Source organism: Lissotriton helveticus, chromosome 5_1 (assembly GCF_964261635.1).
Source record: "Lissotriton helveticus chromosome 5_1, aLisHel1.1, whole genome shotgun sequence".
NCBI lineage: Eukaryota > Metazoa > Chordata > Amphibia > Caudata > Salamandridae > Lissotriton > Lissotriton helveticus.
The window spans coordinates 1,916,985,786-1,917,013,337 of record NC_136065.1 but is presented as its reverse complement, the minus strand read 5'-3'; the positions used below and the strand labels follow the sequence as shown (position 1 = coordinate 1,917,013,337).

General features: G+C 44.1%; 1 protein-coding gene across 1 annotated transcript; it reads left to right on the top strand.

The window, feature by feature from the left end:
* Window positions 1-6,679: 6,679 nt before the first annotated feature.
* LOC144756020 (keratin, type I cytoskeletal 12-like) lies at window positions 6,680-19,671 on the top strand. The gene is made up of 8 exons (XM_078645493.1): window positions 6,680-7,104; window positions 7,979-8,061; window positions 10,921-11,077; window positions 13,227-13,385; window positions 13,810-13,935; window positions 16,639-16,856; window positions 17,110-17,159; window positions 18,981-19,671. The coding sequence occupies exons 1-8, from the start codon at window positions 6,733-6,735 to the stop codon at window positions 19,076-19,078; spliced, it is 1,263 nt and encodes a 420-aa protein (XP_078501619.1). The 5' UTR covers window positions 6,680-6,732; the 3' UTR covers window positions 19,079-19,671.
* The last annotated feature ends 7,881 nt before the right edge of the window (window positions 19,672-27,552 follow it).

Genomic DNA, 27,552 nt, shown 5'->3' with positions numbered 1-27,552 from the left:
AAGCTTGGCCGGGTTCTGCAGATATACCGCAGCCCCTTTGCTCTGAAATTCGGACGTCATTTGACGAAGGTGCCACCGTTTAGACACCATTGCAGTACAGAAATCAGGTCTTACAAAAAAGCTACAACCTTTGGCCAAGGTTTTCTTATCTGGGCGAGCTCGAACAAATATGTCTTCCCGGGCCAAAAAGTTATTGAAGCAGAAGTTATAGCACGTGGAAGGATTTCTTCCGCCTGTCTGGGTTGTTTCTTTGTAAACGGGAAACGGAGTGCCCTTTGTATTTCTTTTGCCCAGTCCCATGTTGTTAATTCGGATAAAGCCTCCTGTAGCAATTCAGCCACAAATTTCCGTATATCAGGGCCCTCTTTGTCTTCCGGAACACCCAAAAAGTGCAAATTGTTCCTGCGGCTGTGATTTTCCAATTCCATGAGTTTATGGCTGAGGTCATCCCTGTGTTCCTTAACTAAGTCTAGTTCAACTTTCTGGGCACCCAACTCGTCTTCCAGCACGGAGATTCTAGCCTCCGTTTCTGTTACCCTGTCCGCCGTCTCAGCACAATTCTTAATTACCTTCCTAACGGCATTTTTCACTTTGCTACAGGTAGCCTGTGTTCGTAAATTCTCCGCTTTGCTTTCTTCCCTGTGTTTCATCATGGTTTCATATATCGTTACCAGTGTAATCTCTTGTGAGTTATTTCTATATGTTTCATTCTCATTTGCGTCCAGGGGCTCTGTTGCCCTTTCTTTACTCTTGTTGCTCTTGTCTTTGAACTTAACGACAGAATCAGATCCTTTGCCAGCCTGGAGCTGTTGCGCTCTCTTCTTACGCTTCTTAACTGTCGCGGTGCTTAAATTCGGGGAAGTCAAACTTATCCTCAGATCCTCCAGTGAAGAGCTTCCCTTGCTGAAATCCACCCAGTCTCGGCTCACATTTATGCTCTCATCCGATGAGTGATCTGACATGGAATAGAACTTTTCACCAACCTCTTTGCCTCTGTTCATTACCTGATTAATTGCGTCAGTCGTCCCATTTCCTAACTCGGACTCTTCCAGCCTACTAGCACTACTGCTTGCCTGAATTTGCGGCTGAAGCTGGGCAGTTACTGAGATAGAGGCAGCTACAGCCATAACTACATCTCCCATGACACCATTCTCATCTGTGTTTGCGTCAGTAATGTTGGTAAAAGGTGCATCATTCAGCTCATTTTCATTCATCCGTAGCTCTTTCAAAATGTCCGTACCATTAATCTCAGGGAGTGTAGTTGTGACTATATTAGCTGCAGCTGATGTATCTATGATTACATCAACCGGTATATTGTTCGTCGCTGATATGCCCACAGGGGGTGTTCCTTCTACCGCAGCTTGTAGCCCAAAGTTCTTTGCATTCTGTCGCTCAAACATTGCCATCAAATTTTGAGAAGGTACACGTGAAAGAGCAGTATTCTTAGACACAAGAGTGTTTTTCTGTGAAGATTTTGAAGAACACACCTGAGCACTCTCATCTCCGGTACTATCCAGTGCTACCGGTTCAGTGATCTCAGCGGCCTCAGGAGCCATTTCCAGTCCTGTAGTGAGCTGACTGCCGTTCTTTGCACTACGAGTTAAAACCGTAGTTTGAGATTTTACTATCTGAGTTTTAGGTGGCATTTTCTTCCGCTTCACGGCGCCGCCTCTGTTTCTTACCACACAATGCTGAATCTGAACCCCCCACAATAATGCAGGGAGCTGCCAAAGAAAAGACCGTCTGTGGGCAAAGGGGCAGCCGACCTGCATCGAAATCTTGCACCGTATTGCTGTTTGCTGTTTGTCAGGTCTGTCAGGTTAAGACTCTGTATACAACGTTGCAGTAAACCTTGGGATTTCCACCAATAACTGCCGATAACCACTTTACAACCACTTAACAACGACTTTCAAATTTACAGACTTGCAGCTTACTAATTACAAATTCCAACCCAGGTACTCTCGTCGAGATGTGCCTTGTATGCCTTATATGCCTTGTATGCCTTGTATTCCGTGCTCTGCGCTCGTGCTCCGGTGCTCAAATGTTACTCAAATATTGCAATACCGTTATCGCGCTGCGCTGTCCCTCTGCCGCGCTGAGACCGCTCCCGTAAGAGGGGCAAAACGCTTAACATACAGTCTCGTACCTCAGTTTAGTCCAGCGTTTTCAATGCTAACAGTCAGATACGATATTCAATACGGGCCACCGTTGCTGCAGAGCTGTAGTTTCTCCGATGGCCACTTTCAGCAGTGAGCGGCGCTGACCCCGAGCATTGCTGCCCAGGTGTTTCAAATGCAGAGTAGTTCGTCGTCCTGCATCTACTTTTCCTCCGTAGCTGCCTCGTAGCTGCCCTGCTCGCACCGCTCCACAAGGTACGTTTTTCCATCAGTCTTGAAAAGGGAAGCTTTCAATCTCCTTCGCCTTCACCATATCTTATTCCTGGGTACATAATTTCAGAAAAAGCCCTTATCGCGGACGGCTTTCCGGATTTCCACAGAGAAGGAGGAGAGAGCTGCTCACACAGCCCACGCCACGGTCGCCATCTTGCCTCCACCCACTCCTCACTTTTCTACCTTATGCTTCATGCTGCTCCACAACTTATAATTCCAATACAACCCACTTAATTCCTTTACACACCACATACATACCCTCTATACCATATAGGTAAAACACTTCGCCATTGCAGCGCCAAAAGCTCTCACTAAAACAAATGCGAGACCTATTGCATTTCCAGTGTTTGTTTTGTTTGGCGCTGTTAGACATGGGGGTCTCTAGTTGGCAGGGGTAGGTACCACTGTCCAAATAGGGACCCTTGCTTCTAGTCATGGTAAGGAGGAAACCCACTGAGATAACCCCTGCTCACCATCTAGGTAGCTTGACACGAGCAGTCTAGGCTAACCAGAGGCAATGTGTAAAGTATTTGTACCAACACTCACAGTAACACAGTGAAAACACCACAAACTGACTCCACAACAGTTTAGAAAAATAAAGGTGTTTAATCTAAACTACACATGACCAAAATGACAAAAATCCAACATACACAGTTCAAGAATATGGTTTCAAAAGAGTTATTAAGGTTGCGATAAAAATTCTTCAGGTTGCGACAAAGTTCTGTAGGTTGCGATAAAATAATCCACAGTTACGTGTAAAGTTCACAGTTGCATCACGTTTAGCTCACAGTACCTTTTGTTGCGACAAAGTTCCAAAAGCAGAAGCTGGTGCAGTGGAAAACAAGCGATGCGTTGCTCCTGAGACCCTGGGGAGGTGTTTGCAACAGGCCCGCTGCAGCAGCGGGCATGTTGCGATGAATCCGGTATGTATGGGGAGGAAGGCCACTTGTATGGATTCGGGTGCGTAGGTTCCGTAGGAAGTTTGTTCTCGCAAAGGCACGATGCGACGATCTTTGGAGGTGCGATGATCTCCGGGGCGACGATGCGCGGACCAGCGGTGATCTTCTCTCTCGCAGCTCCTCGATGCGTTGGCTTCGGCGATGACTCTCACAGCGACGTGATGCGATCTGCAAGCAGGCGGTGCGGCGCTCTCACCCAGCGACGTCAGGCTCTGCGACGACTCTCACAGCGATGTTAGACTTCCCGCACTGATCGGGTGCGTCCCGCAAACGAAGGTTGCGACGGCTCTGACAGCGGCAACAGGCGCTGCGACGATCTCGACCTTCGTAGCGGCGGGAATTTCCTCGCACTGTCGGGGATGGGCTCCGCAGCGAGCGATGCGATAACTTTTCTGTAGCAGTCGCTCAAGCTTAGTTTCCAGCTTCCTAACACAGGTACAACTTCCAGAGGCACCACACATGGGCTAAGCACTCCAGGAAGGACAGAACTCTCTCAGTAGAGCTTTGGGGAAGCTCGGGGTGAAGTCGTTTTGTTCCTGGGACTTCAGAACAGGGAGCCAGCTCTTCTCAGGCCCTTGGAGATTCCTTCAAGCAAGGGGACACAGCACCAAGCAAAGTCCTTCCCCTCTCCTTGGCAGCAGAGCAATAGCAGGGCAATCCAGCAGGGCAACAGCTGGACAATCTTCCCTCTTCAGTTTCAGCTTTCTCCTTGGCAGAGGTTCCTTCTTGATTCCAGGATGATCTAAATTTCTGTTGTCAGGGGTCCTGTACTCATACCCCTAAAAGTCTTTGTTCTCTTTGTGCAAGTGGGCCCTGAGCCCGGTCTGAAGCAGTTCTGGGTGTTGCTTGAGCACTTTGTTTTTCTGGCTTCTCCTTTCCTTACAGAGTGAGGGGCAGGGTCGTCAGCCGCCCAGCAGGGGGTGGAGCCAGCATTGTGGAAGGCAGGCACAGCCCTATTCCGGCCCAGGTGCTATCTCCTCCCACCACTCAAGTTGCAAATGCAGTCATTTAGCCTAGGGCTGACTCAGCCAGCCTCCTGGGGGATCCCCAGCCCCTGTCACTCTCAAACCAGACAGTCAATACACAAACAGGCCAAGGCAAGAGAACAGCAACTTTCTAAAAGTGATGTTCTCAACCACAGGATTTAAAAACAACCTTTCCTAAAAGATGTGTTATTAAATTCTGAGTTCAGGGATACTAGACTCTTATGTCCTATCTTGTTCCTATGAGAAGAAATGCTGGTAGCGATACAAAAGGGGAAGCTTTCAATCTCCTTCGCCTTCACCATATCTTATTCCTGGGTACATATTGTCAGAAAAAGCCCTTATCGCTTATGGACTGTTCCCATGAGGCACAGGGTCAGACTGATTTGCATATGGCCATGTCTGAACTGGGGTGGCTGAGTGAGCTAAAGAATGGTGATGGATTAAACCCAGATCAGTTGACTGGGGGTGAGTGTTTGATTTGCTCAAGCGCTCTGTCCATCATCCCCTTTTGTATCGCTTTGTTTGCTCTAAGTTGGCAGGGTATGCTCAGACGTGAGTCCCTTGCTCACTTGGCCACTGGATTCGAGATAGCCTGGCTGATGAGGATTATGAATCCGAAACCGGTCCCAGGATGCTTGTTTCCGGTCCAGGGAAGACATGGCTTGGCAGTTCGGGCTGGACTGTTCCCAAGAGGCACAGGGTCAGACTGATTTGCATATGGCCATGTCTGAACTGGGGTGGCTGAGTGAGCTAAAGAATGGTGATGGATTAAACCCAGATCAGTTGACTGGGGGTGAGTGTTTAATTTGCTCAAGCGCTCTGTCCATCATCCCCTTTTGTATCGCCAAGAAATGCTGGTAGCCACTGTAGCCAGCATCCCCCATGTTAATCTATGGAGCAAGATGGCCTTACAATAGTGAACAACAAAAATGGCTGTAATTCACTACCAGAGCATGACACTTGCACCAGTACATGCTCTACCTTTCACATACACTGCACCCTGCCCGGGGGTGTACCTTGGGCCTTCCATAGGGGTGACCAATGTGCACAAAAAGGGAAGGGTTAGGCCTGGTCAGTGGGGACACGGACCAGGAGGACATGGCAGTTCACAGACTGCACACAGGCACTGCGGTGGAAGGCCTGAGACACCATTTCAGGGCTACTCATGTGGGTGGCACAATCAGTGCTGCAAGCCCACTAGTAGCATTTGTCATCACCAGCCCTGGCACACCCAGTGCACTTTACTTGGGACTTCATGGTGATACAAATATGCCAATCATGGATAACCAATTACAATACAATTTACACAGAGAGCATATGCACTTTAGCACTGATCAGCAGTGGTAAAGTGCGCAGAGTCCTATTGCCAACAACTACGGGTCAGGAAAAATAAGGGAGGAAGAAGCAAAAAGTTTGAGGATGACCCTGCAGGAAGGGCCAGTTCCAACAGGCGCTCTACAGTGACCAAAACTGTTCTTTTCAGATCCCCGGCAGATGTTATCACGTGGCGCCTTTTAGGGGCGGCCTGTGCCAGTTTTACATTACACTTTTTTGCAACTTGTCAAGCTTGGAAATAAAGTGATTGCCTAAGACTCAAGTGATTTTTCACAAAATTGATCAGGAAATTGGCTGGTAGCACTAGATATCTGTAGCCTTGATATTAAACCTCGTGTCCTTTATTAACTGTGATTGTTGAGAGGCCATTGAGAGCTAGTTCTTAAATGCAAAAGAGCCTATACCTCCGAGTGTTACAAACGAGTTAAATATACGTTTATTTATTATCTCATTATTTGATCTCACGTAGTGCCACACGCCTGCTTTCTGTTACTTCAGATCACCAACTTGTCATCAACTACTGCACAAAAACTGCAAGAATCTTTCAGTACCCCGGGAAGCCTCAATTCAGGGCACGTGTTCTAGGTAAATACTCTGTGTTCATCTTTTTTAAAGCATTAAATTGTCACACTGTGTACACTTGAAAGTGGCTGTAGCCAAGTTTACGTTATTGCTCCAGGCGCACAAGTGAAGCCATAAGAAATGGGGGCTGCGCAATCATTAAAAAAATGTTTATAAGATTGCATAATTAAAGTAAATGCTTACCGTTGCCCCACCCGCTTTGCCTCATAGAGGATGATAGCATGTACCCTGAGGCTTTTCGCAATTTGATGAGAAATGGATAAGCCAAACAAGACTTGAATATTAATTAATTGCACCCTTAGTAATGAGAGGGAGAGTCTGATCTGGAAACAAAAGTGTTGATTTAGCAGTTTACTCATAGAAATGAAACACCCACTAAGGTTTGTATATAAAGGCTCAAAAATCCAGCCATTGCACCAGCACCCTCCACTCTCTCCCACTCAGTGCCACTTTACAGGGTAGCAGCTCTTCGGGAGCATCATGTCTTACTACCATCAGAGTGCTAGTTCTAGTCGGGTTTCAACAGGTGGTGGTGGTGGGGGCAGCTTTGGTGGCTTCCAAGGCAGTGTTGGAGCAGGCGGGGGTTTCCAAGAGGGCTATGGTGGTAGCTTTGGTGTTGGACCTGGTGGGGGCTATCTCAGCCATGAGGGCCTCCTCTCTGCTGGGGAAAAGCAAACCATGCAAAACCTCAACGACCGTCTTGCGTCCTATCTGGACAAAGTCAGACAATTGGAAAGTGCCAACGTGGAGCTTGAGAACAAAATCAAGGAATGGTATGAAAAGCACCGTGCAGGATTAGTACCTCAAGACTACAGCAAATATTATCCAATAATTGCAGAGCTTCAAAAAAAGGTAGGAAAATGATGCTTTACCAGTCATTTTGCACACCTTCTTTCCACCAATGCAGTTCCCCAAACCAATAAAAACATGGAATAGGAATATACCTGATTAAATCATTGATTGTTATTCTTGTAATGCAGTGGTTAATGCAGAAATTAATATTTACTTTTTAGGTTATTTACTTTTTTAATGTGGGGGGGTCGTCTCTCATAGTTTCCAGATAGGGCTTTACATAGAGTACACACACGTTCTTCTCCAGATGTGTATACAATGTCACTCTCACTCTTTATTTCGTCACTGCAATCAATTTCAAACACACCATATTTATGGATCCACACATTCGTTGAATTAAACTGCAACTAAACGCTTGTGAACACCAGATTATTAAGATCTTCCCTGCTGTTTGTTTCAGACTGAGTCAAAAGGCTAACGTTTTCTCATATTGATTTGTACCTTTACAGTTATTGTAAGTTAAAAAAAAATGCAGCTACAGTTCCATTGGATGTAGGGTAGTGGGCAGTGCTGTGTAGTTCGTTGCATGATTATCTGAGATAAATGGCAAGCAAATCTGTGCGACTAGGGAAGACGAAACACGGATTCCTAGGTTTACGAATCCGCATTCTTTCTACTGATACTGCATGGTGGTGCTTATATTATTAAACAAAAAAGAGAGTGAGGGATCTGTGTACTATGTGCATGCTCCAAATAACTGCAGAGATACTACTGGTCATAAGCGCTTAATCAAAAAATGTATTTCCGCTTTCATTATTTTTCAGAAAGATTATTGCATATTTTTTTTCTGAAAGTCAAGTTCATTGTCCTTTTTGAAATTACCTTTCACCTGATGCACCATGACCTTCCAGTGTGACCATCTATTGTCTTCCAGATCATTGCTGCATCTACCGATAATGCCAGGGCCGTCCTGCAAATCGACAATGCCAGACTGGCTGCTGAAGACTTCAAACTAAAGTAAGTCTATCAATTCCTCCATATGTGGGACTTCCACAGACATAGCTATCCAAATTCCAACGTATTCTTGCCTGTCCGCACCTCCCTTTCCCCAACGCCAATCCATTATCATAGCCTTATCTACAGTAGATGTGTTTACTGTAACAGCCTTTCGATTGTTGTGTCACAATATGTGTTTTACCCCTTGATAAGGATATTACCGTTGCCACATGGGCGCTTTCTAACCTTGCCAGACGCATCCAGACCTCCCTGGGAACCATGAAGAACCGATCCCTTGAAACCTGAGGCCTTGAATTAGACCTTCATAGATGGCCCTACATCCATCAGGGTGTCAGAGGATATCTCCCCCACTGCCCTGACCGGACTACCACAACCATATGACAAGATCACAGTCGGCCCAGCAGTGATCTCTGTGCCTCCAGAGGAGCCACTGCCACCACATCTTTTAGGCAGCCATGCAGAAAACTTTTGTTATTCAGAAATACTCCCAAAGAAGCAGGATTTTGATTCTAAAAAAAAAATGCTAATAGGCCAAATATCCTGGGAGAAGAAGCCCCAGGGGTCAAATCTTTTTCCTTGTTCATGACAGATAGAAATAAGCATTGGCAGTGTATCGGTTTCGCCTATGTAATTAATAAAGTGCTGTTTTCGTCAATTATCGTCTGGGAGAAGGAAAGAGCATCCTGACAGATAACATGGGAGTGGAGAGTGTGGTGTACTGAGCAGAGCTACTGACTCGAAAGCTGGGGATCCCGGTTCGAGTCTCGAGGGGGCCACTCATCATCCTGTGGGTCTATGCTAATCACTTGATTTCTCTGGGTGATAGATTGTTATATAAATATGCTGGAAGAGTAAAAGGCAAATCTAAATCGAAATATAGTTCCACCAAAGTGGATGTTAACAGTATTTTGGCTGCAGAAAAGTGATACGAGAAGCATAGGAGGAACAAGCATTGGTAAATGCCTGGAAAATATGTAACAACCAATAGAAATTGAGGAAAGGTAAGTGGCACTCACAGGAACCAATGAGAAGACAGGAAAGAGAGGAGGCGGGATGTAAGTCCCTTTAAAAACAATAGATTTCTCAAGCACAGCACAAGCGCTGTGCAGGTGAAACCAAAAAAGGATATTAGACTGTCCACACTAAATAAGAAGTGAGGTACCATGCCCTTACCCTGACAACCACTACTCCGTCTGGCAGTTGCAGTAAGTGTTCCGAAAGTGGAACCAGCAGAGGCACTGGTGTCGGAAACCTGATAGGCAGACTGACTTACAGTAGAGCATGCAGAACTGTGAGGACAAGGCACTCTGTCATGGTTGTGATGGAATACCAGGTCTGACATGCTCTAAATTAGGCCATTAGTGTTTCAAATAATCCATGGCTATGCTCCCACTTACAACATCTTACACACAATCACTAGATGTGCTTACTGATGAAATCTGCTATTGGCAAAATGAAAACATTTTTTTCTATCCTTAATGTACCTTGTGAGTCACAGAGATATTTGCTCTTCAGATGAGAGCCCGATCACTGGACTTGGAAACTCTCAAACATCCAAATGACTGATTACCTCACTCCATCCACTCTTTTATCTCACCCTTTTGCCACACAAGGGTCATTTGCTCTGTGCATGCTTTTTTATCGCAATCACCACTGATCACCTCACTCACCTTCCTCACTATATCACCACCCATTTTGTACCATGACTTGTAACGCATGCATGAAAGAAATATGACCAATTCAAATCAATTTCAAAAGCACAAATAAGGCAATGATGTCTACTTTGAATATCTGTATTTATTTTGCTAGGCATTATCTATAAACTACATTGTCCAGTCATTCCACTTGTGAAATAAACCTTATTCAACAGACAAGCACATGTTTAGGGATAGCTCACTGACAAAAGCACAGAGATGGGTGACTTTCTTGAATTAATCTCAGCAACTGAGATCTATTGGTAATGTATACTGAGGACGTAGATGAGGGTAGACGGGATTGCATGCTTTGCACTGACTTCTCTGGATAGCTATGCTGTATATTATATGCTCTAGAAAGGTCTTCTGAATGTAGAACAGCTTCCCTTGTGTTTGGGATTTAACACAATCTCATTACACAATTAACTTGATTCTGCTACATTAAGGAGATTTGTTCAAATACCAGAAGACTAGGATTTAGACACTTAAACCATTTTGAACAAATTTGGCAAATTACAGAACATTCCTAAACATGCACGTGTCCTTGCATATTTGGATTTCAAGCAACATATTGTCACATGGCTCAACCTTAAGAAAAAAATATTAAGAGTTTACATAGTGTCTACTACACATTCTATCTGGGGGAAATCACCTGGTTTTACCAAATCAGCAATTCAGTGGTACTGGTTTAGAATGATGCAAGTCATATGGGTTCCTCTTTCAGATTACACAGAGTTGTTAGCAGCAGGCACATTAAAAATAATATCAATCTAAACTGTGTTTCTTTACCTTACTGTAAAAATAATGAAACAATTATTTATCCTGAAGGTTTTGGTAAACTTGAATTTTCAACAGTCATGTCTGACCTGCATGTTGGGAATTTGTATGAAACTAATCTAGCATTCAAAGACCAAAACCACCAGAAGGGTATTGAAAGAGAAATTTTATAACTCTTCAATAGAGGCATTTTATTTACATCTTTTATGTGAACAAAAGAAAAAAGCATATGGATTTAGTTGTAAATTTGAAATGCCACAGGGGTTCTAGCAATGTGCTGTTGCAATCTTTAATTTACCTGCTTGAAGCCTCAGTTGTAAGAACTAGCTCTTTCAGGTGTGTTTTTTCTTGCCCGTTATTCACATGCCTACTTATATTTTTTCTCCAGGTTCGAGAATGAGCTGGTCATGCGCCAGAGTGTGGAGGCCGACATCAACGGGCTTCGTAGGGTGCTGGATGAGTTGACCTTATCCAAATCTGACCTTGAGGGAGAAGTTGAGAGTTTAACAGAGGAGCTGGCTGCCCTCAAGAAGAACCATGAAGAGGTAAAAGCAGTTGTTGTACTTCTAAAGAGACATGAACGTGCTGGTATTGACATAGGAGAAGTGAGTCTAAAAACTTTTTTTACATGCCCTTGAAATTTATTTTCTGATTCATCAGAGTTTTTCCTTAATTGTGGATGTCTCTATTGGAAAAAGTTTTGACAAAAAATCTTTGTGATTTGGTTAGGAGCTTTTTTCAAATGCATGGCACACAATATCATATGGGAAACTTAATGTTGCTAACTCCTGACAAGAACTGAGGTCAAGGGATCTTTTAAGTGTCTTAGATGGGGACATGCAGGAGAGTGGGAGATTGCAATTTAGACAAAAATCGGAGCTATGCGGCAACTGTGTGAAGGTATGTTAGTTACATTCCCCTGCTGAAATTGGTGCTTCTGAACAAATCTTTCATTCCAGATCTAGTAGTTTACTAAGTAATTCAGGGAGTTCTTGTTCGTTATCACAAGGTAAGATGCAATGGAGATTATTTGACACATTTCAACAATTTTTTACATGTTGCCTTAAACAGTATGAATTATTACCATTTCTCAAGGCAGAGTCAACAGATACAAGGGAAAGGTGTGGCAGAAAGCAATTTCTTAAGCAACTATTCACCTAACGCCAATGCACTGGCACACAGTTTATCATATCAGGTTTGCATTGCAAACCTGAGACACCTGAGAAGTGAACAGCATTACATTACTTGTTATGAGAAGAACATATATTGTTATACTTTCAAGAAATTTAGGGTTGGTGGCACTGATGTTTCTTAGGCTGTGGTGTCCTTGGCCAAGTTACAGGCATTTGTAAATGTTATGATTGGGTAGAGGGGATATCATGAAAGGGAGGACTATCATTCACTTGAATAATTCAGAAAGTTTCAGAAACCATGGTCCTACTGATGAAATCTTTGTTTGACAAATACACCAACTTGCTAGACCATAGTCAACCCCTAGCCACATCTTCTGCTTACTAGTGCCCACATCTTATCTCACCGGAGTCAGATATTTTCCTTCACGAACATACCCATTTCTAATAAAGTATCTGTCCATCCACTGCTCTACATAATCTTCTCTCACATCACACCTCCATATGCTCCAATAGATACAATTTCCACGTTTAATGGTACTTAATTTACTAACCTCAAAAGAGTGCAAGGCAGAGCAGGTGCTGTAAAGGATTTTGATCCTCTGATTTGCAAGTTACACCAGATGTCAGCAGCAGGCAATTCATCTTAGCCGTTTCCCACAACTAGACTGTCTCCTTACCAGCACACCTCACAACCTTCTCACTAAACAATTGCACTTCCTTTTTGTAGTCAATAGCCTTCTTTGCGAAGAACATTTTTAACCCTTAGATGAATTCAAACCATTGTCCTAATGTCAAGCCTCTCTCCCCTACCATTCCTGTTCTTTTTATTCTAGCATTATAATCATTAAGTCAGAAAAAATAATTCCTAGGCTCCCCTCTCAAAATGCCAAAAACATGTACTTAGGGTAATGCCTAGTATGTCACTTAAAAAGGTAAAAAAGAATGCTATAATTTAAAACAATATATACTCATGCTATAATGTAAAACAATATATACTCATATCCCCTTTGGAAAAGGAGATGCTGCTACAAACCAGTAACGACATTGTGCTCTATGGGAGTATTTGATGTGTGGGAATCCACAGCAACCAATGATGGGGTTATGGTTATGATTTATTTTTTTATTGAAAGCAAACATGGATGCGAATTATTGGAGACTAGGGATAGCAGCTGTAACTACAGAATAACTCCTTGGTACCGCTGGCACTAATCTTGGAATGACTGGTCTCAGGGATCAGAAACATTTGGAGAAAGAAAGTGAATATAGAACAAAGAAGCATGTTTGTGTTTGAAGTGCACAATCATTGCCCCTTTCATCTCAACTCACAGGCTAAAACGAGGCTCTTGAGGGGCCCACTGTGCGAAACTGGCAAAACTTGAACTGCTGATGGGGATCAAATTGTGCATGATGTCACTTCTGTTACTGTTGGCATTTTGGTGATTTGACTTCTATGAAAGCAACTATATAAAGAGCACAAAGGGTGATGTTCCCTCTAGTCTTTCAAACTCATGTATTCCTGCCTGTGATTTATGACCTTGATATGTTGCTTCTCCTCCTGCAGGAAATGAAGGCACTCATGGGAACCCAAGGGCAACTTAGCGTAGAGATGAATGCAGCCCCAGGTATCAACCTGTTGAAGCTCCTCAACGACATGCGAAGCCAATACGAGGCGATGGCAGAAAAGAATCGCCGGGATGCTGAAGCAAAGTTCCTGGAAGCGGTGAGGAAGGGGGGTACACTGAGTGGTGCACGTCTTGCGGGGTGTGGGATAGGGTGGACTGATCTTGGATATTGCCTAACCAACTAATGTCCCCTGAAATGCACATAAATGAAGTTGCCAAGTAAGTCCCAACCCAGACTCTATGTACATTTATCACCTAGCCTAGTCTACTCAGGGCTTACAGCCATTCTGAGCTCCCACAGACTGGTCCATTCTGATGCCTTGAGTTTGGGAGGATGTGTGTTCTAAATACCATTAAGCCAATGGTTGACCCCTGTCCGTAATGACCGAGAGAATTGAAAGATGATGTATGGAATGCACCACTGATTACCACCGCTGGCTAAGAGTAATTCAAGCAGTTCATTCATCAGTTTTTGCGATGTGTAAACATGTGACTTGCACTCACACCCATGCTGTCTCTTAGAGCAATGCCATCAAGCAAGAAATCTCTGCCGGGGTTGAGCAGGTACAGTCGAGCAAGACTCAGATTTACGACTTGAAACGCTCCCTCCAGGCCTTGGAAATTGAATTGCAGGCAGCGCTGGCAACGGTAAGTAATGTCAATTATTCCAGTTCTTTCTAAATATACTTCAAGGGTGCAAGATAATTCCAAGCATATTTGGTGCCTCATTTCTCCTGGAAGATCTTTAAGAACATGAAAATTATGAAAGCACCATGTATATAGCACATAGGTCACTCTCAAGAGAATGACGGGGCATACATAACTGCCATGTTTGTAATTGTAATTTATATTTATATAGCGCATTATCACCAACGGTCTCTAAGCCCTTGCTTTGGGAACCCGTCCTGGTTTTTTCCCTGTGAGATAACCCGTACTGGGCACCCCCAAGGTGAAAGCCAGGCATCCCGCTACAGGGGGCCATAGTGGAGATTAAGCAAGCTATTGCCCGGAGTTGCAGAGTGTGAACCCATGATTCGAGCAGGCACCAAAGCGAGAATTATCGAGTCCATGGACATTTTTGGGCTCAAGACCCTGCTGCGTTGGGAATTGAACCCTGGTCCATGGTCTGACCTCTGCTTCATAGTCTGCCTCTTCTAACCATTGAGCCACACTTCTCCACTTCTCCATGTCTCCTACGTCCTTGAGGGGATAGCTAGTCCAGTTCAGTGTATTTCTTTGCATTCTGGAACTTGTAGTTCTGGTTTTATAATGGGATAAAATGTGCCTACAAGTCATAGAATGTAAAGAAAAATTCTGGACTAGATCAGCTAATCACGCTTGGAAACGTAATATTTGGCAGGGCTGCACTTATCAGTATTAGTGAGAACACTATAACTGAATTGGCTTCAAATCTCATTTTTGCAATCTCAAAAAGAAGCCAATTTGTCTTTTGAATCAGGCGTTGCTCTGCCAAGCTGGATGTTACATATAGTAGTCAACTACTGAGTGTTACCATGAATTGATCGATTGATTACATTTATAGAGCTCAAGCAGCTACATCCTTAGAAGTGTACTAGCACGTAAGGTAGATTAAATAAGCAGGATGCATGAGCTATCTTAACAGGAGCGGGATAGTGTAGCATTACCAACACATTTCCTAAACTAAGGTCAAACATATTGGTCATGACCAATTTCCTATACTGCATCAGCTTCGATTGTAGCCCAATGATTGGAGGGAGGGAATTCCAAATTCTAGCCGTGAGAACTACCAACTACGTTGCCCTTGCCTGAGTTAGAAGATCTCAGTGCTCTGCCAAGAATATACAAATGGCATTCACGTATATCTTGTGATTTACCTGATGTATGGTTTTATGAAAGAGCGAAAGCGCTTTCAACAAACCTCTTTCGTAAACAGGCAGCCAATGTCATTTGTCTAAATGTGCAGTAATAGACACATTGCTTTTCAGGCCTACAACTAGCCTAACAGCAACGTACTGCAGGAGTTGGAGGCAATGGATAAGATGTTTAGGCACATCCACTAGAGGAGAATTTCAATAGTACGTGCGAGAGATGAGTAGTGGCTTCTAATATCTCTTCTAGCCGACTTAGGTATGTAAGGCAAGAACTTCTTAAGAACATACAATAATCTGAAACTGGTGGTACATACATTTTCCACACCGGCCTCAAAATTGAAGTCTGTCTATTCCCAAACCCAAGCTGTGCGCTTGAGGCACTGGCACAGGAAAATCTCCAAGCTCCTTTAGCCACCATTTGGGGATCTAGTTAGCATCAGGCCCGAACACTACAACCTCAGTTTTACCCTCATTAAGAGAGAAGGAATTAGTGTGCATCCAATGTGCCACCTTCCTTAGATACATGTTGAAGTTGCGGGCTGGCTCCTCTTATTTACTATCTAGTCTGACAATCAATTGCATGTCATCAGCATAGGTCTGAAAAGATATTCCAAGCAACTGAGTCACGGGCCATTAACAGCTCCAAAAGAAAATCTAATAAATGTTTGTAAGTTATATAAATGTCAGGACTAAACCTAACTACCAGGAACAAACAAAACTATACATATGCATAAACTATAAGGAATCAAAAAATAGATCCAGTGCTTAAACAAAGCTTTCCTAATTTATGGGACACAACTCTCTCAATAATAGCATGAGGGTAAAGAAGAATTGGAGAGTAAGCAAACAATTCTTAAATTTTCTAAATTACATGAAATGAGAGTTGGTGATTGAGAAACTATTCAACATTTCAAAATCTCCCGCACATACAGGACCCGTCAGGTTGGGGAGGCGTTATGGGGAGTAACGAAGCTCTTTGCTAAGGCAGAAACTGTGAAGCTGGCTCGGAGAAAACTGGAAAGCCAGGGAAGGGTTGCAGAGGCAGTGGGATGGATTCAACATAGACACAGCTGCATCAGCAGCTTGAAGAGGTAGTTATACGTGTACTGAGGAGAAACCATGAAATAGCATGTGACTAAAAAGAAAACATGAAGCATTTAGCCATCATCACATGGTCTGTCTGCTAATAATGCTTCCATGCCCCCTTAATTGCAACTTGGGCTCTTCTCGGGCGTAGGCAGTAATCTCTAAGATTGCAACCGTCTACTGCATGTGTTTAATTGGCATATGCCTAATTTTCAATTAAAATAAATCCAAGGCAGGCTTGGTAAGTTTTCACACTTCAACATACTTGATTGCAGTATAATACTCTGGACTTGGGGGCAGGGTTATGGGCTAGACCCATTCTTCATCATGCTCAGACACTACAACCCAGTGCCACCTAGAACGCACTCCATTACGATGTGTCAGGTGTTCTTCTTGTCTTTTTTACCGGCAGAAACAATCCCTTGAAGCCAGCTTGGCAGAAACAGAAGGAAACTACTGTGTCCAGCTTTCACATCTTCAAGTAAAGATCAGTCAACTAGAGGAGGAGCTCGCGCAAATCAAGGGAGAGATGGAGAATACTATGCAAGAGTATGAGCAACTCCTGGACATCAAGAGCCGGCTGGAGAGGGAGATTGAGACCTACCGGCGCCTGCTGGATGGTCAGGGCAGGTAAGAAGATGTCAAATCCTGAACACCTACAGTTTACCAATATTTTGGTTACAAGCAAATTCCTTTACCTGGGGTATCATTGCAAAGAAGAGAGGAGCTCTAATACGCCCAAAAAAGTGACATAGGAAAGCCCTTGGCAAAAACCTTACTTAAGTTGAAACCACTAATGTCACTAGACATCAAACATTGCTTATAGAATGATTATAAACCTAGTGCGTTCTCAGTCATGTGTATGTATGTTGTTTCATTTCAGTGGCTATATCGAACAACAGCCCACGAGCTATGGCTCTCACTCATCGAAAGGTAAGTGTCCTCTCTTTTTGCGTTGTGATAATGGCTAGATATGACAGTGGTGGGTTCAATTGCCATACGCCCACTTGTGTGCAGCTCTGTCTGGTATAATAAAGCCTCACTACCAAAGGGTTGTATGGGACATTTAATTCTAGAGTGGCAGCAGTAGTTCTTGCCATCCCACCAGGTAACAAGTACTGGTCCTGCACTGCCCAACTTCTCATTGCTCAAGCAGGCCTAATCCAGGAAGGAAATGAGGGGTGAATGTCCTCCACCCATCACATTTTGTGGTATTAACCCTCCCACAATACAAAATGCTACAATCATCTAGTTGTTTTACGTTTTGTAAGGTAACTTCTGGCACCTATTACCAACTTTAAAAGAGGCGCCACCTCAGCAAAGCGAACTATCCAGTGTGGCTGGCACATGCACTAGTGGCACGCAAGGTATATGCACCCACTAGATTGCTCCCACAAGGCAGATGTATACACATTTTAATTTTGACAAGGGGCATGTTCACTAAGTAGAGTGTTCCCCTCAGGCAGGGCAATAACATTAGGAATTTTACAAAAAGGAAAAAAACATACATTAAAACAATGACATGAAGCATATGCACTGACGTCACTGTGTATAAGATAAATGCATCACCACAAGAACAGCAATAGTGGACAAACAAAATATCCCAATTTTCAATAAATATTTATATCATCACATATGGGACATTCAACAGCCTAAAAGTGCTCACAAATGAGACATGTGTGAATGTTCACATTAGGGGCGTGCATCAAGAATAAATGCCTCAAATAATGCACAAGGCCGAAGATACGTGAAAATGAGAGTATAGTCTTATTAGAATGTGTACATGAGGCACTTTTTCAATGTTAAACAATTCACAAGGATCACATAATGAAGCAGAATTCCAAGACCCATTTTTTTTAATGAAACCGTTCGGGTACGATTTAGGAAGCTACGTTTACCTATTTAATTTAGGTACAAAAATTGATGAAATGGAGATGACAAAATCTAATTCCTGACTTGTCAAATGAGCGCAGAACGCCATATTTTATCCAACATGGCCACCACCCTCTACACCTTTATGCACTTAGGGGCACATGCATCAACCTATTTAGGAAGTGCAAACGGTGCGAATCGGTAAATTCGTCCGTTTGCGCTTCCTAAATACGTTTTTGGGATGCATGAAACAATTTTTCAAAAATTGTTTTTTTTTGCATTTCCTAAAAATGCGAATGCATTTAAGGAATCGCATTTGTGCGATTCCTTAAATGCAATGCATCAATTTTTTTAAAAATGCGAATTTTGAAATAGGAAGTGCAAATTAACACGAGGTTGACCCTCGTGTTAATTTGCGAAATTCTTTAAAAAAGCACAAAAATGCATTTTGGAAAGTGCCATGTTACACACACACATGTCCTTAGGACATGTGTGTGGGAAACATGCACTTTAAAATACATTTCAGGGGTGCAGGGGGGGTCCTTTGGACCCCCCTCTGCACCCTTGCAATGCATCAACAAATTGCGAATTCCCCAAAAAATAAATGCAAAACGGCAGAGGCCCATAGGAATCAATGTAATGCCATTCCTTAATTGCGATTCGCAATTAAGGAATCGCAAATTCCGAAAATTAAGAAATCTTTAAAAAATTTAGGATTTCTTGATGCATAGGATTTTGCGATTCCTAAATTGCGATTCCTTATTTTTCGCAATTTAGGGAGTGCAAAATCCTACAATGATGCATGTGCCCGTTAATTTTTTCTCTAAAGATATCCTACCTGCATTCCATTGTTCACCTCTTCATTTCTTGTTTCAACCCCAGATCCAGTTAGAAGCCGCGTTGTGAAGACCATCATCCAGGATGTGATTGACGGCAGAGTAGTCTCACAAGAGGAGAAAAAAAGTGAACAGAAAATGTAGACAGAAGCTGGGCCTCTCTTTATGGAACCGCTGATCTACCAGGAAACCTACAACAAGGTGCCCAACTAGGGAGGAGGAACACCTTCCATAATCCTACCCCTCCCGCTCTTCTGCTTATCCTATTGGGTTTTCATCAAACATAGCCATAGAATGTTTTGGACAATTCAACACACTGAGCAACCCAACACCAGCATCCCGCTTATCCGAGCAAACGAGGAGACACCCAAATTGAATGAGAGGATACTAAGAAAAAACAAGAGGGCGCCCAAGAGGTTCAACACGTGGCTTTGTATTGTCCAAGGACGAGCGTTCTTACTTTGACAATAAATAGTCAATCATTGGTTACTAACGTTCAAGAACTTAGGTCAATGGACAGCATTTTATATGCCATATCCTTTGTAAATTTACCTTTGGCGACAGCACAAATTGCCACCTCAGCAGGTGCATCGGCTGGGAAGTGGGGCTGTTCACAGTGCCAATGCCCTTTCTTTGGGTTTTCATCTCTAACCTTTCACTTCTTTTTGCCCGAAAATACAAATCTGTTTCTGTTCTATTATTATTCAATAAACTATCTTTTTGAATGCTAAATAAAAGTGTGTATTTTCTGTTACTAAAGGTGTAGAAAACACTTACCCAACTTTGCTATTTATTTATTGAAAACATTACATTTCATTATATTCTCTTGAAGTTACTTTGAATGGAATCTAAAGTGGACTGAACTGAACTTAGGTTTAGAAAATTGTTTCCCGAATTTTCTATTGATGAAGCAGTCAAAGAATATATGCTCAGAATAGGAGGACATGTGGCACTAATAGTGCTCCTCATCCGACCACAGGTCTCATCCTCATGAGTGCAGCCCATGCACCGCACACTCATATACAGAGTGAGTATACTCAATTCTCTTCAAGGTTTTATGCTTACTGACATACCAAAAACAATTCTGCACAGATTTTCCATTGCTCATAGGCAACGTTTTCATGAACACTATGGGGCAGATTTACAATAACTGGCGCATCAGGGATGCGCCAGTTATTATGCGCCACGGCTCCGAAACAATGGATGCGCCACTTTTACAATGCGGCGCACCATGGGGCAAAAACAGCACAGATGCGTGACACATCTGTGCCGTAAAGGCAGCGCTTTGCTGGAGTTGCGTCGCAAGCGCGACACAGCTCCAGCAATGCTCTGGGGGGCACTATCTATACAATTCTGCATCAATCCTTACGCCTGCTTCAAGCAGGCCCAGGGTTTTGACGCAGCATGGTCTCAAAAGTGACTGAGTGAAATCTTGTAGATTTCACTCAGCCACTGTTTAGAGGTGTTCCTGCGCCGGAACGCCCCCCCCCCCCCTGCACAGGAACGCCTCCTTCTGGCGCAGGGCTTTACAACGTGACGCATCTCCCAGATGCGTCACGTTGTAAATGCCACGCAGCATGGCGCTGGTTTTGCACCGCCGCTGCGTCATAAAAGGGATGCAACGGCGGCGTAAAAGAGGCGCAAGGGGCTTGTAAATCTGCCCCCTAGACTTTTACAAGTTTACATGTCTAAGATTCAACCAGCAGACAAATAATTCTGCATGTCTTTGCCATTTTTAATCAAAATAATCTGGAAAATGGAAAGATAAAAAGTATATATACATTTTCTTAAGATGCTCATTCTCGAGCTTCTAGACCGAATATGAGTTGTGTTCAGTCTAGAGGAAATATCATGAAATTCAAAAAATGTCTGTGGTGCCATAAAATCACCTTCTCCTTGTACTCATGTCTGACAACTTTTATTTAAAATAACCGTGCCTAACATTTTTGATGGTGTGAACCAGTTCAACTCACCAAGCTCCCTATCACTGCAGTACAAATTGAACGGAAGAATTGAATTTGCCAAAACTGCTGCGGAATCTGTTTTGTTTGCCCCCGTTTTGCACTTGCTTACTTGACTGGTAAATAATACTTAACTGGTAAAGGGCTAGGTGAATCCTATCTTATTACAGCCTCCTGTAGAACAAGAACTCACTACCTCTACATTTAAGGCGGGATATATGCATAGTAAATTTAGATATATGAGAGCTCTGCTTTGTTAAGACACAGCCATGAATGTATAATGTGTAAGGCTTTCTTTGATACTAAAACAGATCATAAAAGATGCAAGCCCATTACATTAAAGTAAGCCGCACTTTGGCAGAAGTGCATATTCAAAATGTGAAACAATAATGAATATCTAATAATAGCTAACAAGAGCCTGTTTCTAATTTCTTTCCCATCAGTTATAGCTGTAATCTTTTGAAAATAGTCACACCTCTCCTTAGGTTAGGGTATTATTTATTTTGGATTTTTATATAGTTTGAACAAGACCCCTTTGAGTCACAGAGCACTTTACAAATAATGTAGAAAGAAAAGGGATACGATAGAAGGAAAAATTAAGGTGAAATAAAAATACAGTATAATAGCACATAATGTAGCACAAGTCCAGGGCTATAACATATTAAGGCGATATAAGAGGTAGCAGGTAAATAGAAAGGAGAGATTGATCTACGGTAGGTGGTAGTGAGTCCTCAGTATGAGAGGAGTTTGATAGCTAGAAAGAGTTTTACTTTTTTCTTGAAGGTGGATGTGGATGGGTTGCATCTGGTTTCAGTAGGGATACAGTTCAACATTTTTGGGGCTATCCAGAGAAGGATCAGATATAGGTTTTCTGTTTTTCTAATTTTCAAAGCTTAAGACGTGAGGAGCTAGTGCATTTGGAGGGTCTGTTCCCACCAGATAGGCTCAGTTTCTAGGTAGGAGGAGGTGTGGTGTATTGTTTTGTGGGTCATACGGGCAATTTTGAGATGTGTCCTGGCTGCGAAGGGTAGCCATTTCAGTGATTGAATGTCAGGGGTGATATAATTATGTTTTTTAAAGCCGTGATGAGCCTAGCTGCAGCATTCAGTGTAGCCTTCAATGGTGCAAGTGAGGTTTTTAGGAGGCCCACCAGGGTAGTGCTACCGGAATCCAATTTCGATAGCACAAGTGCATGTACCATAGCTGTGAAGTCTGCCGCAGGGAGGAAAGGTTTTAGTTTCCTAAGAATGTGCAACTGATGCTTAGCTCCTCTAGTGATGGTGCTGATGTGTTTTTGCATGGAATGGTCTTTGTCCAGGGTTATACCTAGGGATTTTGCGGAGTCAATGATGTGTTCATTGCAGTTTAAGGCAGTAAGAAAAGGGAGACAGTCTTTGGGGTTAGGAGTGAAAGTCGGTGGGGCAATCAGAAAGAATTCAGTCTTAAGTGCATTGAGATTGAGGTGGTTAAGAGTCAGCCATTCTTGAGTCTTTGTCAGGGTGATTTTGAGGGTATAGATGTCATCAAGGGAGGTGATTTTCATGTAACGTTGAGTGTTGTTGGTATACATGTGGTAGGAGATGAAGGACAGTTTGAGGATTTCAGTTAGGGGCACCATGTATAGGTTGAATAGTATTGGGAAGAGAATAGATCCTTGGAGTATGCCCAGTGCCAATGGAGATGGATCGTTAAGAGTGTGATTGATTAGAAGGTGCTGGAATCTGGTGTGAAGAAAGGAGGAGAACCAGTCAGGCATGGTGCTGGAGAGGCCCATATGTGTTCTAGAAGGTTTATAAGCATAGCATGATTGATAGTATCAAAGGCCCCTGACAGGTCCAAAATAATCAAGAGGCAGGCCGAGTGAGCGTAAGACATCAACGACAATGTGGACCATGGCCATTTCAGTGCTATGACCTGATTAGAAGCCAGATTTACAATGGTTGAGAAGTTGGAATTGCTCATTGTGTTTGTGATGCTGTGAGTATACACTTTTTTCCCAAGAGTTTAACTAAAGTAGCGATGTTGGAGATGGGGTGGTAATTGTTGAGGTCGGATTGGTCGGAGTCTGTTTGTTTAGGATAGAGGTGATCTAGCCACTTTTTAGGCCGTTGGGTATGGAGCCTTGGGAGAGTGAAGCATTGATTTCCCTAGTCCATAGTGGGAGTACAAGGTGGATGGACTCCTTCAGGAGTTTGGAGGGGATGGGATCGCAGAAGGGGTTTGAAAATTCCAAGGAGGACAATAGATTTAGGAGGCCATTCCCCTTGAGGGTTTTGATGCAAGACCAGGTGGCCTTATTTTTGGGTGAAATGGGGTGATGTTATGGGCAAGACGGAGGAACTAGTGGGTAGTGGTATGGGGTGGGTTTCTGTGGCAGTAGTTTAATAGCAATCTGGATCTCATTAGAGATGTGCATAGTTTTTTCAGTAAAAAATTAGGCAAAGGTTTCCCCGTTAGGTAGTAATTTTGATAGACAAATAAAGATTAAACAAACGAACGAGTCATTTAGTTCATTTTTATGAACATAATATTCTTTCTCAAACCTAATTTTTTCGACCTGGTTGCATATAAGTAAACCATCTGACCCTAAAGTATGTAAAGGACTTTTTTCCTCAGTAGAGAAAAATATTCATGTTTTTCATCCTTGAAGGCATGGTGGGGTTAAGAAAATGTTTGTGAAGCACAAATAATTGCGAGCTACTTAGACAAAATAAACAAAAAACACAATTGTCCATTAAAGTCTGACCTTTTGAATGATATGCTCTGTCTAAGTCATTTTTCGCGATTCGGTAAAGTACTTGTATGTAGATGTGAATGTACTGTACAGTTAAGCCGGGGATGCGCTCCAATGCTCCGAAGGTCAATTGGTTGGTGCTGCTCACCCTCGTGATAATTTTGACGCCAGTAAATCGTCTCAGGTCTTGCGCTGTATTCAGAGAGTGGAGAGATAGCGCGTGGGTGCGTAAGAACAATGGTGGAGACAGTGCTTTAAATGGGCCGGTACTCACCGGTATTGAGTACCGGCACTTCTTACATTTATCCCTCTGAGTACCGGCACTTCTCTATTGCAGAGCAGAGTACCGGTACTCATAAAACGCTGGTGCTGGCGGCCTTTCATTGTGTAGACCTGAGCTGAGCCCAGCTGAACAATTGAGCGTGGGCTCATTTGCATACCATCGAGGTGTTCACCATCATGCTGTGCTGCAAACACAGACATCGAGACAGCCCGGTGGTGACAGCGTAATTAAGAAAGCCGTGGGAGGTAACCAGGCTCGAATGGCTCTAATCCCACCTGATTCTTTTGTTAACTGTCTGTTTATGTTTGTCTGCTTGCCTATGATTGTTTTTGTGTGCGGCAAAAACGAGAGAAAAGGGAGGGGCGGGGAGGGGGGAGCGGGGAGAAAAGAGACGCTATATTAGAAGTTATATTAAATGAAATGTGTGGAATGCTTTGTATGTGCATGTCTGCTTGTTTCTTTGTGTCACTCGAGAATATATAGAATTGTGCCAAGCAACAGCAATTAACAGTATTGATGTTGCATACATTACAAAACAAGGAAACTTTAAAATATCGCTGTGTTTGGCTTTTATTGTGTGTAATGAGTAAACAAACCTACGTAGTTTAATGAAAGAAATTCCTCGTATTTTGGTATGTGCTGCAAGTAGCGGCATGTCTTGCCCTAAGCCCCGCCCCTGGCCCCGCCCACTCACCATATTTAAATGAGTACCTGCACTATTTTCCCCCCATTTAAAGCACTGGGTGGAGAGGCAGCGGGCGGTGATCAGGAGAGCACGTGTTTAACGGCACAACTACGTGCCGAAATTTGAATTGAAAATGCTTCACTCGTAGGATCAGAAACAGTAGTGGAGTGCCTTAAGCTTTGCTGACTCTATGGACAGCCATCCAGGGCAAGCAGGTTCGGACAAGAAGAAGTTCCTTCAGCCGATAACTGTATCATATGCTGCACAGGTCCGAAGTAGATGTAGGGCCAGCTCGTCGCTAATTCGTAGAGAACGCTGCTCACAGAGAAGGTAGGGGTAAGCTTTATTTGGTGACAGCCCCTCAAGGCAGCTACACTGGAATCATGTCAATTGTGGACCCCAATCAAAATGTCTGGGACCATTCCAGAATATACACCTAAAAGCAATACTACACACCCCTGTAAACGGTAAACTAAAATTCAGTGGTTTGGAGCTGATGGCAGCTGTTCTGTGTTTATTTTTGTGTTTGCTTGGAATATTTGTGAACAATATGTGTATTTGTTGCTAATGATGATTGAAAACATTGGACTGCCAGCAGATGTGAAATAGTTTGAGTTCATCTGCAACAAACCTGTTATTATGATCTACCTTAGCTGAACGAACACATCTGTATGTCTGTATGTGTTACATTTGCAAGAGAAAGGACGAATATTACCCACAAAGCACAACAAGGACGACCTATCCTCCCCTTTTTCCTCTCTTGTTAGGTCTCGCCTACGCAGCGCGCATATCCTGCATAGGAAAAAGACCTTTACCCATGGGTGCACGCGTTGCATTGCTTCAAATGGCAACGCGTGCACGTCTGCCGATTCCCTTGCGGGAGCGAGCCTTGAAACCATATGGTTCCTGCTTGCTCCCGCAACGGAAACGGGCGCAAGCCCCCTCCTCTCTCTCATCCCCCTGCTGCCAGCGTGAGGTGCGTGTGCTTGTCTCTTTTGGATCCATTTCACAGGGAAGCAAATAAATTAAAGACTGAAAGAGAGGTTGTGAACCGTTTCTTCAAGTCATGGTTTTCAGTAAGTGAGGAGCATGACAGAAAGAGAGGGAATAATAGGAAGAGGAGGGGGCAACTGCTAGCACAGAAAAGTAGAGGACATTGTCTGTGTCTTCTCTGGGAAGTAAGGAAGAGACAGAGTCCTTTTCCTTCTCTGCCCGACACCGAACGTCCACGAAAGCAAGTGCTGTCTCGCTAATGTGCTTCTATTCCCAGCTCTGTATTCCATGTTGCTCATTGTCATAGGTGTGCTTCTTTCCCACCTCCTCCTTGATGTGTTCGCCCTCGTGTGCTTCTACCCTCCCACGTTGCTTTCTTGCATGTGTGCGTCTCCTCTCCTAACCCCACGGTGCGACCTGGGGCACTCTGACACAGACCTGAAAAGGCCATCAATCGAGGATTAGAGGCTTCACCCTTTAAATCAAGCATTCAACAGGACTTAGGTCAACACTCATGAAGGGAGAGACTGGGTGAAATTGCTCTGCATTAATGAGCAAGCTGTCATCCAGTGCCAGGCACCAGGCCTGGCCCAGGCCCCTCCACCAGGACAGAGGCTCCTTTGAAGATTTGCGGGAAGGAGGCCTGGCTGTGATATCAGAGAGGGGGGGATCTGAGACTCTCAGAGCCCATGTGGCAAGTGACTCCTGGGTGATGCCATCTTGAGATATCCCAGAAGCCTGTGCAGGAAGGTAGAAGCAGGCTGGGAGGTGATGTGGCACCTCAGGATAGGCCAGAAACACATTCCTGCTAGCACCCCCCTCCTTTAAAGGCTCTTGCACAGGGGTAGAGTTACCTCTTGGATGTGCTTTTTCTGAGGAACACTGGGACTGGAGGCTGATGCCATGATCAATTGGAAGGAGGAGCCCCCTGACTGTCCGCAGGACTAAGGACTCTGATTGACCCCAGAACCAGTGGGTGAAAGGCTGTGATCTACACATGGAGCAGAGAGGCCCAGTGGAAGAATACAACGAAGGGCTGGTACATAGAGCCAATGAAACCAGTTCCCTGCAAAGTTTGTGACCTTTGAGGCCAGGAGGTCTGAAAGAAATACTTCTGGTGGCTAGGGCTCGCGACCAATTGCAAAACAAGATGAAAATAGGTGGAATCAGTCCAAGGGGGTCCGAATTATGGTTGTTTGAAGGTAGTTGCCCTTTGACTTGAGCATTGACAAAGGGCGTGGGCCTCTGCCACCGGTTTCCAATGTGTCTCCCGGTTGAGGCAGGTACTCGGGGCCCAATCCCAGAAAAAGATGAAGTCGGTGAGCGCAGTTGCGCTCACAGTGAAGCTTTCCAGGGGCCCACGACCCCATCCGTGGGTCCCCAAAGAGAAGATTGGCGCCGTTGCTTGCCACCACACAAGCAGCAGGACCTCATCCCTGTGCCCCTGTGAGGAAAACATGGAGTGCACCATTGCGCCCCCCCAAATCTGCTCAGGGGCCCAAAATCCCAACCCTGGGCCCGGTGACAAAAATGGAAAGCAGGAAGCACTGGTGCGCTCCCACAAAGTTGATAGGTGGCCCAGGACCGCAATTCTGGCCCCGATAACCGGAGCCAGGAGTGGGAGAGGTGCCATCGTCCTCCCCTCCTGCAACCAGGAGGACCACAGCAGCACACGCTCTGCCCACAGGAGCCGGGAGACCAGAAATGCAGAGCCGGCTCCCGCAGCAGCACACAAGGGTGCTGGGCCGTGCAGGGATACAGCGAGAACAGCCAGTGTGGGCCCCCCAGCAGCTCTACACTGAGGATTGTTCATGCGGGGTGCCCGAATAGAACTGGGCACAGAGATGCTCCAAAAGAGGTGTGAAGCCACCAACAAAAACTAAGGAGGTTGACACTCTCCCCTTCCACCACCCAAGCTCAGCGGGAGAGCTGCTGCTCTAAAATTCAGCAAAGGCACTGAGG

Coding starts and splice junctions, on each gene's coding strand:
- LOC144756020 (XM_078645493.1), top strand. CDS start 6,733: ATGTCTTACTACCATCAGAGTGCTAGTTCTAGTCGGGTTTCAACAGGT. Junction 11,078..13,226: donor TCAAGAAGAACCATGAAGAG/GTAAAAGCAGTT, acceptor CTCCTCCTGCAG/GAAATGAAGGCACTCATGGG. Junction 13,936..16,638: donor TGCAGGCAGCGCTGGCAACG/GTAAGTAATGTC, acceptor TTTTACCGGCAG/AAACAATCCCTTGAAGCCAG.